Source organism: Phocoena sinus, chromosome 16 (assembly GCF_008692025.1).
Source record: "Phocoena sinus isolate mPhoSin1 chromosome 16, mPhoSin1.pri, whole genome shotgun sequence".
Classification (NCBI taxonomy): Eukaryota; Metazoa; Chordata; class Mammalia; order Artiodactyla; family Phocoenidae; genus Phocoena; species Phocoena sinus.
The window spans coordinates 13,373,643-13,391,823 of record NC_045778.1 but is presented as its reverse complement, the minus strand read 5'-3'; the positions used below and the strand labels follow the sequence as shown (position 1 = coordinate 13,391,823).

The following is an 18,181-nucleotide window of genomic DNA, read 5'->3' as shown; positions in this document are numbered from 1 at the left end:
AATAAAATACAATAAAGCAAAAGAAAGAAAAGAAAAACCGTCCATAAGAGTCCTATTTTGTTAACGTTTAGATGTCTGTCCTTATAAAGCCCAAACACACACACACACACACACACACACACACACACACACACACACACATTCATTTTTATTGATACGTATTTTCAAATATAAAATAACTTATGTTTATCTCCTAGTATAGGTTCAACAGCATTAAAGACATTTTTTTTTACATCTTTATTGGAGTATAATTGCTTTACAATGGTTAGTTTACAATGGTGTTAGTTTCTGCTTTATAACAAAGTGAATCAGTTATACGTATACACATGTTCCCGTATCTCTTCCGTCTTGCGTCTCCCTCCCTCCCACCCTCCCTATCCCACCCCTCCAGGCGGTCACAAAGCACCGAGCTGATCTCCCTATGCTATGCGGCTGCTTCCCACTAGCTATCTACCTTACGTTTGGTAGTGTATATATGTCCATGCCCCTCTCTCGCTTTGTCACAGCTTACCCTTCCCCCTCCTCATATCCTCAAGTCCGTTCTCTAGTAGGTCTATGTCTTTATTCCTGTAAAGACATTTTTAACGGGTTATATAAACCTCCTTTGGAATGAAAATGGAGATTTGGGAGCCTTTAGCAAAGAAATGTGAGTTATGGAAGAGTCTCAGTGTGGTTACTGCATTACCCATATTCTTGTTACCATGGTGATATTAACATCTCAGGAAGAACAAAACCAGTAAGCGGAGGCCAGAGTGGTGGGAGATAGACCTTTTCTAGAGAATTGCTCTCTGCATGCCACGCAATCTTGTTCCTGCCTTTTTCATTTAATCCCCTGAATGCCACATCAAAGGAGAATCTCCTATATAATTTTTTAAGGTAATGTTTTTGTCTTAAACCCATTAGTACATTGGAGCTTATTAACATCCTACCCTGTGGTATGGGATGTGTGTTGTTGTCGTCTGAGGAGCTGAAGTTTCTAAGCTGTAGCAGCCTAGACTGAGGAGGAAAGTTCTCAGATACGTGCTGGAGCCCTGGCTCTCATCCTGGCTGTATCATCGGTCACTGATGTGGTCCAGGGCAAGCCTCTTCATCATGTAGGCTGCATTTTTCTTTTCTTTTTTTTAAAAAATTTATTTATTTTTGGCTGTGTTGGGCCTTCATTGCTGCACACGGACTTTCTCTAGTTGTGGCGAGTGGGGGCTACTCTTCCTTGCAGTGCACGGGCTTCTCATTGCGGTGGCTTCTCTTGTTGCAGAGTACGGGCTCTAGGCATGTGGACTTCAGTAGTTGCAGCACGCGGGCTCAGTAGTTGTGGTGCATGGGCTTAGTTGCTCCGCGGCATGTGGGATCTTCCCGGACCAGGGCTCGAACCCATGTCCCCTGCATCGGCAGATGGATTCTTAACCACTGCGCCACCAGCGAAGCCCTGCATTTTTCTTATTAGCCAGATAGGAGAGAGATCAATCAACCACAAGCCCTTCCCTTCTGCCTGACCACCTTATCTGACAGGGATGGAGGCCTTTCGCAGAAGAGAGTAGGTATAGTACAGTGTCAAAGCAAACAGCAAGGCAGTCAGACTGCTGGAGTTCCACACTGGTACTGTGGCTTACTTGTGTGCTCCTGGACAAGTTATTCATGCTTCTTCAGCTTTGTCACCCGTAAAATGGGTCCGAAAATAGTACCAAATGCATAGCATCGTTGTGACCGCACGAAATAATCCATACAAATTGCTTAGCATGTGGGCCAGGGTCCTAGCCATGTTTGTGCTGGTGGTGGTGATTAATGCTTACATCTGGGAGGAGACCCATCAGTGTAAGACACAGTCACCTGTCAAGCGTGACACATGTCAAGCAAGTGACATCATGTCAGCTCTCTAGAGTACTTCTGGAGCTAGTCAGAAATGGTGCGTCCCAGAATGTTGGAGTTACAGTGTTTGCGTTGTGTCTGTCAGCATGAGAAGGGCAGCCTTTACCAAACGATTAACGTGACATTGTTTGAGACAGTAAGAACGCCAGTAAAAAAAAAATCATAGAAATTGGAAGGTACATATTTCCCTTTCACTTTTTGTCTTTGAATGTATGCCCTGCTTCCTGCAGTACAGCTCTAGAATCGTTGCTCTGAGAACATGTTCAAATGACCCGAATAAATCCTATTTTGAAATTCTGTGAAATAAAGTTCTGTTAAGTTAGGAGTTGGCAGTGCTCGCTTTATTCATTTGCACTTTAAAAGGGAATAATTCATTAGCTGTAGAATTTTCATTTCCTCCACTGCAGCCCTCCACTGAACATTCAGACCATTGTTCACACTTCCTATTGTCAGAAGGTGCACTTGGATGAGCTCAGATGCACCCTGGTCCCCTCCTGGGCATCTTAGTTCTTTCATGAGAAAATCTTGCTCTTGTTCCTCTGGTGGTTTGAAGCATATACAGGAAGGGCGAAGGGGCACCTAGAGCGAAGCGTTTAGGACTTTGAAGAACCAAACGTTGCAGAGAGGTGAACTGGGGACACATGCGCGATCCTTTATTGGCTCTCTCACAAATCAAAGCAGTAGGTTCCCAGAAAACAAGTTCAGGTAGGAGATCAGCATGGACTATCATAGTTGAAAAAAACAAATTGAAAAGCTAAGCTGTGATGGACATAAAAGGATTAGAGTCAGCTCCAGGAAGTGGAGGCTGAGGCCCATTTGCACATGTGAAATGAGGCTGGAGGTGAATGGCGAGTCCAAGCCTGTGGGAAGGGACTCCCCGAACCCCTGGCTGGGCTGAGGGCACTGGCCTGGATCCTGCAGGTAGAAAGGAGTAATTGCAGCGTTTTTGGTTTGTTTGTTTTTGAGATAATTGGCATGATACCCTGTATAAGTTTGAGGTATACAGTGTGTTGGTTTGATACATTTGTATATTGCAATATGATTACTACAGCTTTTGTTAGCTAATAACGCTAACATATATAATTATCATTTCTTTTTTGGGGTGAGAACAGTTAAGATCTCGTCTCTTAGCAACTTTGAAGTTGATGATACAGTCTTGTTGACTGTAATCACTATGCCGTACATTAGATCTCCACAACTTATTTATCTACTATTTACAAGTCTGTACCCCTAAACGACATCTCCCCAACTCATCCACTACCCCGCAGCCCCTGGTCAGCCCCATTCGACTCTCTGTTCTTACGGGTCTTTAAATGGAGAAGTGGAATGATGGCTGGCATGTAATGGGGCAGGGCTGGGATGGCTAAACCCCCTTCAGTGCGTGGGACATCCTCATGCCAGTGACAGTGTCCCAACCAGAATGCCAGTGGAGCCAGTGGTGCCCCCCCCGAGACAGCATTGCTGGATTGATCATCTCTTTACAGCCAAGAGGTGGAGAGATGGGAATGTCCCCAGATGGGAAAGAAGGGCCAGGCAGTTCGTGTTCACTCTGGGACTGCTCTGCAGAGGGCAGCAAGCTTCCCCCGTGATGCACCCCTCAGAGTTGGTTGGACTGGAAGACCCTGAGGGTCCTTTCCGCTCTTACTACTGAGACTTTGAAATAGGAGGTGGAAAAAACGTATCCAAAATTCAAACTAATTTAGGAAATGGCTTTCATTTATTACTACGTACTCCAGTAAGTTTCCTATACGTTATTTCCTTTATTCTTCACAGTTTTCCCGTGAGATGTGGGTATGAGTTCCATTTTACACCAGGGAGCAAGAAGTTAAATAACTTGTGTTTCAATTAAACTATACGGCTTCAAGGTGGCAGAGCTTGAGCTAAGAACAGCAAAGTAAATCAGTCAAGTAAAAAAAGACAATAAAAACAAGCAAGTAAAATAAACGACATTCAGACCGTGTAGTTCATAATATTCTAACATCGGAGGGAGTGTGTACCGGGCTTTGGACTTAATCCAGGGTCATCCCAGGAAAACCAGAACTGCCAGTAGTCTCTCTTCGACCAGCTGGCTACTCGTTTGCTGCCTGCACCAGTTGCAAAATGAATTAAATACATTTTTCAAGATTTTAAAGGTTTTTTTGTTTTTAGCTCACTACGAAATCCCATCTCACATTTAAGGACGTTTTAATTGAAAGATGAGCAAACTTAAAAAGACTGACAAATGATCAAATTCATTCTAAAAGGTAACGCATTCATATTTCCACTACATGTTATTTATTATCTCTATCAGTTCTGCATTTTTGAACCCCCAACGATCATGCTTTGAAATGGACTCTCGATATTTAGAAACGTAATGGCTTTATGACAAAAAGGTATCATGTACGTTTTCTGGTAAGAAATACAAGGCAGGCTTGTCCAAGGAGCACATGCCTCTGAGTTTGAAAATGAAAAACCATTTATTCATAGCCTCCAAGCCAAGGCCTTGCAGCCGGTTTTCCCTAGCTGGCCAGCATCTTCCCATTGCCCTGGACCGGGATTCAGTGCTTCAGGGATGGGGCCTCGCAATCTGTGTTTTTTTAACAAGTTCCTCAGGTAATTCTTCTGATCGAGCATATTAGAAAACACTGACTGAGGCCATGCTATGAAAATATTTTCTTCATATAAATTGTCTAAAGTTGAGTCACAGAAATCGCAGTAATTGTTTTGCTTGTAAAAACGACCTTTATGTTTATAAGCCCATAATAACATAACCTTGAATGTGCAGCGTATTTACAGCTTACAGCAGCGGTCCCCAACCTCTTTGGCGCCAAGGACTGGTTTCGTGGAAGATAGTTTTTCCACGGACTTGGGGGCGGGGGGGGGGGGGTGTGGTTTTGGGGTGATTCAAGAGCGTTACATTTAGTCTGCACTTTATTTCTATTATTATTACATCAGCTCCACCTCAGACCATTAGGCGTCAGATCCCGGGGGTTGGGGACCCCTGGCTTACAGAATACTTCTATGTACAATGCATCATTTGAGACCCACAAGAATAGATAGTTTGACAGATGAGAACTGAGATCCCAAGAAGTCCTTTGTCCCAGATCCTACTGAGAGTAAGATGGAAGAACAAGGATGTGCATCCAGACCTTCTAACTCATTTTTTATGTCTCACTGTGTGACCATCAGCCCCCAGCAGCAGTGCCAGATGGAAGCTGAGACCGGGGTGTTGGCCCCTGGGTAGCTGTGGTCTTGCTGGTCCCTGAAGGAGCTCCATCTCCTTAGAACGAGTACACAGATAAAGCCATTTGCACTAGACTGGCTTTATTTCTTTCCAAACCATCTTTCTTTAGAAACTTCAAAGACATTGTTTTCATTTTTGACGTGTTTGAAACTTCAGCAAGAATCTAATTTATTGGAAGGCCAAGTTGAGGGTAGGATACTTGAGAGACTAACAGTTTCAAGTTCACTGACATCTCCAAAGCCTGAAAGAATGATTTATTTTCTGGAGGGGAAAGAAAAGTATTCAGCACAGAGATTAATTTAATTTCTGATTTATTAGAAATGATATGAGTGTGGAAAATTTATAACTATAAACTGCCTTCATTTTTATGTTTTTAAGAAATTTTACTAGTAGACTGTTAGAAAAAAATATAGACTGTTATTAAAGTTACAGCATTCATTAGAAAGATTACAGGAAATCTATATCATTAGATTAACTCATTTTAAACAATTAAGCTTTTTTTTTGGCGGTACGCGGGCCTCTCACTGTTGTGGCCTCTCCCGTTGCGGAGCACAGGCTCCAGACGCGCAGGCCCAGCGGCCATGGCTCACGGGCCCAGCCACTCCGTGGCATGTGGGATCCTCCCGGACCGGGGCACAAACCCGTGTCCCCTGCATCAGCAGGCGGACTCTCAACCACTGCGCCACCAGGGAAGCCCAACAAGTTATTTTGATTTGTTTGAGTTTTACTCTCCTCATCTATAACATAAAGAAAGAAAATAGATGATACCCCTTATTAGGGTTGTTGAGTGGGTTAAATGAGATAAGAGTTACGGAATACCTGTGAGTTTCCTTTCTCTTTTTGAATTAATCTCATCTCTCCCCTTGGCAGTCCTGTGATGGAGGCACTGGAGGTATTATGTCCATTATACAGATGAGAATATAAGTCCATAGAGGTGTGGTTTGGTATATTTCACTATTTTGAGATAATTCCCTACCATGATCTCTTCAAATATTTCTTCTGCCCTATTTTCTCTCATTTCCTAATGCATTTCCGATCAGCTCTTTTATATCATCCCACAGCTCTTGGGTGCTCTGTTCTTTCTTTCCATTCTTTTTTCTTTTTTCTTTGTGTTTCAGTTTGGATCATTCATACTGGTGTATCTTTCAGTTCACTGATTCTCTCCTCAGCTCTGTGAAGTCTACTGATGAACCCATCAAAGGAATGCTTCATTTCTTTTTTTTTTCACTTTTACTTTATATTTTTATTTAATTTTTATTTTATATTGGAGTATAGTTGATTTACAATATTGTGATAGTTTCAAGTGTACAGCAAAGTGATTCAGTTATACATATATATATTCCCTCTTTTTCAGATTCTTTTCTTATATAGGTTATTACAGAATATTGAGTAGACTTCCCTGGGCTATGCATTAGGTCCTTGTTGATTATCTATTTTATATATAGTAGTGTATATATGTTAATCCCAAACTCCTAATTTATCCCTCCCCCCAACCTTTCCCCTTTGGTAATTATAAGTTTGTTTTCTATGTCTGTGAGTCTGTTTCCGTTTTGTAAGTAAGTTCATTTATATCAATTTTTTAAATTCCACATATAACTGATATCATATGATATTTGTCTCTGTCTGATTTCACTTAGTATGATAATCTCTAGGTCCATCCATGTTGCTGCAAATGCATTATTTCATTTTCTTATGGCTGAGTAATATTCCGTTGTATATCTGGGCCACATTTTCTTTATCCATTCCTCTGTTGACAGACATTTAGGTTGGGAATGCTTCATTTCCGATAGTGTGGTTTTCTTATCAAGTGTTTCCATTTGACGTAAACTCCCTAACTTTTGTTGCATGTCGTTCACCTGTTCCACTAGATAGAATGCAGACACTGAGGAAAATAGTATCCCTGCTTGGAAGCGGCCTGTGTCTTCCTTCTCCTGTCAGGCTGTAAATGTGGAAGCCCAAGCCGGTTGAGTCCGGAGTTGAGCCGAGTTTACATTTTGTTTGCGCCACAGGTTTCACGTTCCTCTAGACGGGGCTGCACCGCCTTACGCTGAGGGTGAGGGCCGGCCGTCAGAGATTTTCCCTGGTTGGTGCGCTTCCCCCGCTCAGCTCTACCTGCATCCCTGTAGCACAGAGTCTCTCTCTCACCAAGCTCCTGCCCGACCTCAGGAGCCGGCTACAGTTGCTTGTTACGTTAGGCTGGGGCTGAGGGGTCTTTCATTCTGGATCCACTTCAGTCTTAGGGAGTATGCCTAGGCCTCAGATCTGGGTCTGTCTCAGCACTCTCGCCCTTTCTACCACGGCAGCCAACCTCTGCCTTGTATACGTGGTTGTGATCTCGGGTGGCCTCAGCCTGCAGCGGCTTGAAGCCAGACTTCAGTCTGGCCAGAGATTGAAGTCAGGCAGCATCAGTGAGAGTGCTGGATCCTAGCCGCTAGATCACGAGGGCCAGTAGCCAATGACAAGGCCCTGGCCCATCAGCTTTGTAGAAAGGAGTTTCCACAAAGAGACGGAAAGTAGTGAAACAAGTCAATTGTATATTAGGAGGAAAAGAGTACATGTGAATAGACACACACGGGCAGACTCAGAGAGAGAGTCGTGCCTTTGTGGTAGTTTGTATCACTTTTATGGGGCATTTCTGCCGGGTTTCCTCTGGCCAAGCATCTTGCTTTTCCTGGCTCTGAGTCTGTATTGGGTTAAACTCACGGTCCTACCCTATGTGCGCATGCATCTCTTAGCCAAGATGGATATTAGCCCAGAGGCCTGTGGGAAGGTTGACATCACCTACTCTGATGTGCCCCCTCCCTTTTTGGCCCCCGCAGGAGGCTTTCTGCACACGTGTAGTTGGGAAGGTCTCCTTGACCTCAAGAATGAGGAATATGTGGTCTCTTTTATCTGGGCATGGCTCAGGTTCTCCTTCCTCCTGTATTATGTTCATCTTGGAGTATCTGTCCACAGGGGACAAACTCCAACTGCCCAGCCTGGGGCCCATCTATCTCCTGTCTCAGTTGTAGATTTGAAGGTTCCTCATATATACTGCCAAACTGCATCCCAGAAAGCAGGCACACATTTACGCTTCCCGAGCAGCTAATGAGGTTCCTCCTAAAAGGTTCCTCCTTTTTGTCTTTAACATCACTGGACTCTTTTGATTGGGTGGGATTCCATAATTTTGTGACCCGCTTGTATAATGGAAATGCAGCAGTGGACCTGGTACCTAGTAGAGCATAAAAGATTTTTATTGGTTAACTGAGGAATCAAAATAGAAATGTCCTGTTGACTGGTCCAAATGTCCTGTTGACTGGTCCAAAATCCCACTTTGATTTTGACTTGTTCCTAATTGGCAGAAGCAGTCGCTACCTGATTCAGGCATACAAAAGTATGTGTTTCACTCAGAAGCTCCATTTTTTTTTTTTGCGGTACGCGGGCCTCTCACTGCTGTGGCCTCTCCCGCTGCGGAGCACAGGCTCCGGACGCGCAGGCTCAGCGGCCATGGCTCACGGGCCCAGCCGCTCCGCGGCATGTGGCATCTTCCCGGACGGGGCACGAACCCGTGTCCCCTGCATCGGCAGGTGGGCTCTCAACCACTGCGCCACCAGGGAAGCCCCCAGAAGCTCCATTTGACGGAGATGAGAAGCCTAGTCTTTAGGCAAAGCCTTTATGATCCCTGACTGGAAATACCACACACACACCCCCTACCCCGAGGATCTAGAAAACTGAATTCTGATGCTGATTCTGCCTCTCATTAGTTGTCTCTTAATATACAGATTACTGATCAGTTCTATCCCTTGGTTGATTGATCAAATGGGATTAATGATATATATCTCCAGTAGATTGTTGTGAAGATAAAATGAAATTACATAAGTAATTTACAACACTTACTAAGTGCTGTAGAAATAGAAAGTAGTACTCTAGGAGGGGTCAGAGCAGTGTAGAAAAATGTGGGAGTTTGAATTTCAAGGCACCCTTTTGACATCTACACATTACCGTAAGATAGAGTCCATGAATATGGAAGAGAGCAAAATTAGAAATAGAGCTCTTTCCTCTCACTAAAATTAGCCTCCTTGTGATAAAGGTTAATTAAGTCCTTCTCCACCAGGCAAGGGCACATCTTTAAAGGGAAATAGCATGTCAGCCCTGACTCACGCTGGGGAGTGATGAGGTCTTTGTGTTGTATCCCACTCTGAGCTCCGTAAACTCTCCTGTTGGACTGTGTTTCCTATAGACCTAATCTGATGCTGCATCTGCTGTCTCAGGCCTAGAATTCATCCATAGTGCTGCTTGGCTCGTTTACATACTTACACTCAGACAACGGAGACAAGCAAGACCATCAGAAAGTTTCTTTCTGCCAGCTTTCATTCATACGCAAAATCATCCACCCCAAAGAGGGCCAAAGCATATACAATGCACAGCCTCTATAGTTTTAATTCCTCTTTTGTCACCTTTTACACACCGTTGAAACCATCAGCCACAAGCTGATAGGTCTAGAGCAGAGATCAACCAACTACTGCCCACAGGCCAAATCCAGACCACCAGCTGTTTTTGTAAATAAAGTTTTATTGGAACACAGACACTCCCATTTCTGTGCATGTCACGTGGGGCTGCTGACAAAGGCAGCAGTGACAAATTGCAATGAAGATGGTATGGCCTGCAAAGCCAGAAATACTTGATATCTGGCCCTTGGCAGAAAAAGTATGCCTACCACTTGGTCTAGAGCAATCATACTAGCCCTGTCCACTCCCCACCAGCATGACTAAGGCATATCGCTTTTACTCAGATCTCTTTCTCCTTCTTTGACTTAACGAACTAATTATTGTGGAACTGATTTATACTTTAGCACCTAAGAATAATGAGGTAAAGAGTTGTTCACACGGGAGAATGTATAATGACTAAAAGCATTTAACTAGAAAAGCTTATAGAAAATACAAAAGAATGTGTTAAACAGCTCTCCATGAGGATGCAAGTACACAGTAAATTCCCCAGTTTAATCAGTAAATATATGGGCATGGAAAAAAGAAGGCGGAATAGGGCATCTATGGAGATTTTAAAAGAGATTTAAGGGACATTTCAACCTAATGCAAGTTGTGGATATTCTAATCTGAACCACTGTACTGAGAAAATTGGGGAGAATGGGAGAATGTAAACATTGACAGATCTTGGCTTTTTGAAAGAATTATTTTTACTTGGATAAAATTAATGATATTGTTATTATTTGTTTACAAATATCCTTATCAGTTAGAGATAATTAAGTTGCAGTGATTGGGGGTGAAATAATATGATGCCTAGGATTTTCCTTCTCCTCTTAAACTCCTTCAGGCAGAAAAAATAGTAGGGAGTATAGAAGAAATAATATTGGCAGAAGTTTGACAGTTATTGAACCAGAGTGATGAGTACATGAAGCTCATTATGGCTTTCTCTCAAACTTTGTGTCTGTTTGAAAATTTTCATTTTAAAGCGTTTTTTCAAAAGCATAAGTTTAAGAGTCATATTTTAATTTGAATCTTGGTTTTGCCAGCTGTTTCTAATCTGTAAGATGGTCATTGTGATTCCGATTGTATGTGACATTGTGAGGATTATGAAAACTAAGTGAGATAGTGAAGAGTTTAAGGCAGTGCAGCATAATTCACAGGACATGAATCAATACCTGGTAGTTATTATATTGTATCTGCCATCACATGACAAGAATGTAACCCCTTATGAGCCTCGTTCGTTTATCGTGTAATTGACTTTTGTGAACTGCAGACCTTAAACCCATGTTGTTGCTACACAAGAAGAAGGAGCCAAAATAGAGAGTGTTTTCACTATGTGCACGTATTTCCTTGACAGTCTGGACATAATCACAGCACCTGTCAGATGAGTGGAGGAAAGGACTGTGGTATCCAGGGGATCTTGATTGGAATGTCAGATTGTCCTGACCATATGTCTATTCCTCAACAGTAGTTTTTTTTTTTTTTTTTGGTACGCGGGCCTCTCACTGTTGTGGCCTCTCCCGTTGCGGAGCAACAGGTTCCGGACGCACAGGCTCAGCGGCCATGGCTCACGGGCCCAGCCGCTCCGCGGCACGTGGGATCTTCCCGGACCGGGGCACGGACCCGCATCCCCTGCATCGGCAGGCAGACTCTCAACCACCGCGCCACCAGGGAAGCCCTCAACAGTAGTTTAAAAAAAAAAAAAATCAACATAGTCATTTTTCTGTGCAATTGCTAATAAATGCCTGTGAACGCTTTTTAGCCCATCGCGCATGGGAAGGAAGCCCTGTGACCGTGTAGGGCACTGACAGACTTCCCAGTTTGAGTTCCTCTTGTCTCTCCTTGACAACTTGTACTCAGATGACCCAGAGCCAGCTCTGAGTAACGTGACACTCCTTTCAGTAAGCCTCAGCTGACTAATACAGCCACTTAGTCAACCATTCAGTAGCCAGTGTGCGTCACACACATTAATAGGAAAACATGTTGACTTAAATGTGCAGGATGTTAGAATAAAAACTATCACCATCTCATCCATCAATAACGTCAATCAAATGAAATAAACTTGGACCCTACCCCACAGAGCATGTCCCTTAAAATTCATCCCTTTTTGAGGTCTCCTTCTGAGTAAAATTACCGTCAGATAGAGATGTTGGGAAGTATTCTATTCACGATGGATATTTTTTTAAAAAGGTAAGAAAAGTGTGAGGATGTGTTGGGGAAGGTTTAGGAAGCAATGTTTTGGTTAAACTCGGGTAACACTACTTTTTTCTCTGTTCTTCCACAGAATGACATCACTCCTTTACATGTTGCATCAAAACGAGGAAACGCCAATATGGTAAAACTATTGCTTGATCGAGGAGCTAAAATTGATGCCAAAACAAGGGTAAGAGTGCAACTTATGTGCATGCTTACGCTTATTTTCAGGAAGCAGGAATACTTCTCCTAATACTTTTGTTGCTGGTTCAGCCCTGGCTTTATCTTTATGTCCTTTGTGGTAGTCTCTTTAAAAAATGACTGCTAAGTTGATTCTTCGTACAATGGGATAATGATCCATATTTATAAATCTTTAATACACGTTTAAATAGTACCTGGCTTTAATTATAGAAACTAAGACCTACGTCCAGAGTTTTAGTTGAGTTAAATTTTTAAGCAGTTAATCACTACTTGATATTGCAGGCAGGGCTGTTGGGCCAGTTTGATATTAAGACTGACGGTTATTGTATTTAAAAACAAATCTGTCCCCCTTTGCATGTTGCTGGTGAGAATGTAAAATGGTGCAGCCACTACAGAAAACAGTAAGGAGGTTCCTCAAAAAAGTAAAAATAGAACTAGCATATGATCCAGCAATTCTACTTTGGGGTATGTACCCCCAAAGAATTGAAAGCAGTATCTTGAAGCCATATTTGCACAACCAGTTTCATTGAGGCATTATTCCCAATAGCCAAGAGGTGGAAGCAGCCCACGTATCCATCGACAGATAAATGGATAAAGAAAATGTGCCGTGTACATACAATGGAATATCATTCAGCCTTATAAGAAAATCCTGTCACATTCCGCAACATGAATGAGTCTTGGGGACATTAAGCTAAGTGACAGAAGCCAGACACTAAAGAGCAAATACTGTATGATCCCACTTACAGGAGGTATCAAGAGTAGACAATCATAGACACAGAAGTAGAATGGTGGTTGCCTGAGGCTTGGGCGACAGGGAAATGCGGAGTTGTTGTTTAATGGGATAGAGTGTAATATTGCAAGATAACAGTTCTAGAGATGTTACACACAGTGTGAATACGGTTAACACCACTAAACTGTACACTTAAAAGTGGTTAAGAAAGTAAATTTTACAGTGTGTTTTTTTACCACAATTAAAAAAAAAAATTTTTTTAAACACAGATCAGTCTAGCCAGGTGTTTGACATGTTGCTTGTTCTGTGTGATGCACTGTGTGGGGAGGGGAAAGAAGTGAAACTTAGAATCAAGTTGGAATCCTGGATGGTGAGCTTAGCTGGTTGACTTAGGTCAGCGATATAACCCTCTGCATGTAATTTCTCTATCTGAAAATACAATCAGTGGCCACCTTGAAGGGTTGTTGCAGTGATCAAGCTATTGTTCGTAAACTGTGTTGGCGTAAAGTAGACCAGAAATAATCTCAGCCATTACTAGTAGAGGCACACCTCAGATATATTGCAGGTTCAGTTCTAGACCACTGCAATAAAGCGAATATTGAAAGTATGTGAGTCACAGGAATTTTTTTGTTTCCCAGTATATATAAAAGTTATGTTTATACTATAGTCCATTAAGTGTGCAATAGCATTACCTCTTTTAAATGTACATACTTTAAATTTAAAAAATACTTTACTGCTTAAAAATGCTAACCATTGGGCTTCCCTGGTGGCGCAGTGGTTGAGAGTCCGCCTGCCGATGCAGGGGACAAGGGTTCGTGCCCCGGTTCGGGAAGATCCCACATGCCGCGGAGCGGCTGCGCCCGTGAGCCATGGCCGCTGAGCCTGCGCGTCCGGAGCCTGTTGCTCCGCAACGGGAGAGGCCACAACAGCGGGAGGCCCGCGTACCGCAAAAAAAAAAAAAAAAAAAAAAAATGCTAACCATTAGCTGAGCCTTTAGCAAGTCATAATCTTTTTGCAATAGTAACGTAAAAATCACTGACCAGAGATCACCGTAACAAATAAAACAACAATGAAAAAGTTTGAAATGTTGCGAGAATTACCAAAATGTGACACAGAGACACAAAGTGAGCAAATGCTGTTGGAAAAATGGTGCCAATAGCCTTGCCTGATGCAGGGTTGCCACCGACCTTCAATTTGTAAAAAAAAAAAAAAAAGCAGTATCTGCAAAGAACAATAAAGCGAAGAACAATAAAATGAGGTGTGCCTGTATAACTCAGAGCTCCAATTAACATTAAACTGCTAACCAGGGATTTTCTTTTTCAGCATTTCATGTAAGAGCAAAATGTGGTCTCCTCAACATCCTCCTCTCTAAGGGTTTCGGAGAGTTTTCCCTGTCCTGTAATTGTATCTCCCACAATCCTCTGGTTCCTCTTTCCAAGAATCCTGATCTCCATGTTTCTAAAACCGGCCCAGCCACCTGAACTTGATTCCCGTAGCTCCTGGATTCACTACTTTATTATTCCCTGCATGTATTCCCTCAATCAGTAAATGATTATTGAGTGCCCACTGTGGGCCAGACACAGCTGATTAACAGAGCAAAACAACAAGACACTTCCCCTACCCTCATGAAGCCGATGGGTAGTTTGTCTGCTGTGTGCTGTGACCCAAAGACAGCCCAGCCATGAATATTTAGCAGGAGACCCGGACTTCTTTTTCTTGGTAACTATTAAACCTGAAAAACATGTATGTAGCGTAAAAGAAACAAGCTTCCTGGAGAGGAGGAATGAAGGAAGTTGAAGGTTGACCCCCTGCAAGACTGTCTGACTGGGGAAGTAAATTGAAGAGAAGGTCTCATTGCATTGTCTTGGTATTATTTGCTAAGAAACCATCACCAGTATGCTAGAACTGTTGTTTTAAATGGCAGGGGTCTTCCACTGAGTACAGGCTGCTTAAAGTAGTTGTAACAATAAAAGTTAGAGAATCGTTGTGTATGCCACTTGGTTACCAATAGAGCTAACGGGTCACTTGTGAATAGGGAGAATTTTTGTGACGAGCAAAGAGGGGTACTCGAGCCAAGGCAAACAGAGAAGCTTGGAGGGCTGTACCTGGATATCCAGCTGGGGTTTAACTGAGTGTGTGGATTAGAAATGACCTTATTTCTCCCTCTTTTGATACAATCATCAGTCACCAACACAGCAAAATTGCCTGTCAGTCATTTCGCATCGTTTATCAAACACTTACTTGCTGTATTTGGTACAGCGGGAGGAGGACAGCATATAGGAGATTCAGGTCCCATCTTAAAGGGGCACATGGTATCACAGGGGAGGACCAGGGTGAAAACATACAAGCACTTCTGGGTCAAAGCATCAGACCTACGGAATACTGGACATAGGCGAATTCAGTATACACTTAGTTTCTATGCCCTTTTGCCTCCCTGTTCTGAAAGGCTGTCTTATGTTAAACAAGATGTAGACTTCTTTTTACCATCCATTCGGTTTCAACGTGGCGTTACCTTTCTTCTGTGTTATGTGAGTGCCATGTGGATGTGAAGGAGCCTTGGAAAACCGAGAACAGAAAAGCCTGTCATTCTTCTATTGTTGTCCTGCACGGGGTGTGGGGTGTCACTCGGGCACAGACTGAATTCCTGGCAGACTCTGTGGAAGAAAGCATAGTACATACCCCAGATATGTCAGCTATTTTGTGTTCTCCCCATCAGAGCTTCCCTGCTCTCTTGCTGAGTAGTGACTGGGTTTGTGGGTGAAAGGGAGAGAGCCATAAAGTGTCAGAAAGCCCTGGGAACAAGCCTCAAAATGGAAAGCAAATTTTTTTATAAATACAAGTTCTAATGACTCAATCCAGTAGCTCTTTAGAAAATAAATATTGTTATCTACCCACCTACCTCCTGCCAGGTACTTCCTACTTTTGTAGCTACCTTGTTGCATCAACAATCTGACCTGCTGCACGCCAATCCCCTTGGGTTTAGGGACAGGAAAACGAATCTGGGTTTCACCTGAGGGGCCAGCACACTCTAAGGGACCTCGTTGGCTTGCTCTGACCCCTTGCACGCCTTACCGACCTAATAAAGGATTCAGTTTAAAAGCAGATGCTTCTTAGTGCCCTTTCAATCAGCGAAATAAATTTGAATTGTGGTCAGAGTAATTTTAAGTGGGATCTGACCAGCTGGAAAAGCAGGATGAGTGAATTTTTTTTACCCTAGTGCCTGATCTCTAGTCTTAAGCGTGACTAGCAAGTGAGATCATGAACTGAGGAAAGTTGATCCTCCTGAGTGTTAGTTTCCATCTCAGTACAGTTAGTGGGTTGTTCCCAATGATTTCCCAAGCTCTCCCAGCTGCTGGGGCACTGGATGCTGTAACTTTAAGAATAATTAGTTATAGTGAAAGTCAGGATGGTGGTATGCGTTGGGATGATGTGACCAAGATGGCGAAGTAGGAGACCCCAGCCCCCATCACCCAGGAAGATCAACAATTAGACAGTGATCCACGATCAAAGAGAGCTCAGGAGTCCGCTTAAGAAACTCCAGCAATACAGTGGAGCAAAAAACCTGAGAATACTGCACAAAAAGGCAAGGAAGAAGGGCTTCATTTTGCCTGTGTCATCCCATTCCCCAGGCCAGCACTGCTCAGGACCAAGAGTGAGCCTCCCCAACTAGAAGGAGTTCCCCTCACCAAGAAAGGGAGAGTGGGGTGAACCGCCAGCTTCCCCGCCTTTTGGGGCACTGAACAAAGGACCCACTTGGGTTTCACCCCACCCAGAGACTGGCAAAGCTGAGATGAATAGAGATGGGGAGAAACAAGGAAAAAGAGCAAGGGCTCCTAGCATCAGCCACGCAGCAGAAATGATTGTGGTTCCCTGTGACCTGCTCTGCAGACCCCAGCGCCTTTTGCCACCAAAGTAACTGATGGCCAGCACAGCGGCCACAGAGCCCCTGCAGACGTCACTGGTTTTTGCCCCACAGACACTCACATTCGCAGACACCAGCCACCTGGGCCCCTCCCTGCTCTTTACCTCCCACTGCCCCGCTGCGGCCCAGCATCCCCACCAGCAGCCGGCCCAGGCCTCTGCAGCCGCACAAGTACAAGACGCCAGCCTGGACCCCCGTGGGTGACTCACTTCTGTGCATGTGCTTGGCGCGGGCCCCTCCAGCTGTGCCCTTGCACACTGCCGGCCTGACCCTCATCACAGGCTTCTACGGCTGTGGGCACACCCGTGGCAAGACCCTGCAGCCACGGAAGGGCAGGCCGACTACCAAGGCCCTCGCAGCTGCTCGTGGACCTGAACTTGGCTCTGGCTCTGGTCACTGGCCTCCACCACTCAGCACATGTGCAGCTAAGCCCCCAGCCGTGCACCTGCACGCTCCCGACCAGACCCTCATGCCTCCACTGCCACGCACCCCCCTGGGGAGACCCTGAAGCCACAGGAGTGCACACCAATAGCCAGGGCCCCCATGGCTCTTCTGGGCCAGACCTGGCCCTATCTCCTGTTACTGGCCTGCACCACCAGGCTCACCTACAGTGGGCCCCTCCAGCTGTGTACCTGCATGCCTCCAGCCTGACTCCCGATACCAGCCTCCACTGCAGTGCACCCACGGTGTGATCTTGCAGCCACAGTCATGAATGCTGACAGCCAAGGGCCCCAACGGCTGCAGTTAGCCCAGACCCTCGCAGCTGGCGCTCGCCCCCATCTCTATGTGTATGTCTTAAACGAGCACCTGGCACTACATAGGCACCTGCAGTTGGCCCCTGCAACCGAGTCTGTACACACCACCAATTCCAGCCACCACCAGTGCCTGCCCAAATCCCAAGCCACTGGACCTGTGGTGCCACTGAGGTCTCCAACAGCCCTTGCAGTCACTATGGTCAATGCTGTGGGCCCCAGTGGCCTGAGCGGATGAGACATCACCCCCACCGCCCAATCCTGCATTTGGCACCCTGCACCAGTAGACCCAAGGTCAGAGCATGCTACCTGCAGGTGAAGGTCTTTCCATACCAAGGTCAACCCATGAAGTCTGGAAGAGGTGACTGCTTCTTTAAATGCACAGCATCTGTGCAAGGCCGCAAGGATCATGAAGGATCAGGGTAACATGACACCGCCCAAGGAACACAGTAAGCTTTCAGCAACCGAAAGAAATGGAGAAATGGAGATACAAGGATTGCCCAACAAAGGATTCAAAATAACTGTTCTTAAGATGCTCAGAGAGCTACAAGAAAACACAGGTAAACAGTTTAACAAAATCGGGAAAAATACAAGAACAAAATGAGAAGTTCCATACAGAGGTAGAAAACATAAAAAAACAACCAAACAGAAATTTTGGAGCTAAAGATTATAGTGACTGAAATGAAGAATTCAGTAGAGAGCTTCAACAGCAGACTGGACCAAGTAGAAGAAAGAACATCTGAACCTATCCAATCAGAAGAACCAAAAGAAAAAGGAATAAAAAGGAACGAAGAAGGGACTTCCCTGGTAGGCCAGTGGGTAAGACCCCAC

The 18,181-nt window shown here is 44.3% G+C and overlaps 1 protein-coding gene across 1 annotated transcript in view; it reads left to right on the top strand.

Moving 5' to 3' along the window:
* ANK3 (ankyrin 3) overlaps nt 1-18,181 on the top strand; it is a 330,729-nt gene that overhangs the window by 134,024 nt on the left and 178,524 nt on the right. Inside the window, exon 8 of the mRNA XM_032607988.1 lies at nt 11,837-11,935. Coding sequence (XP_032463879.1) covers nt 11,837-11,935 — 99 coding nt within the window. The remainder of the gene's footprint in view (nt 1-11,836; nt 11,936-18,181) is intronic.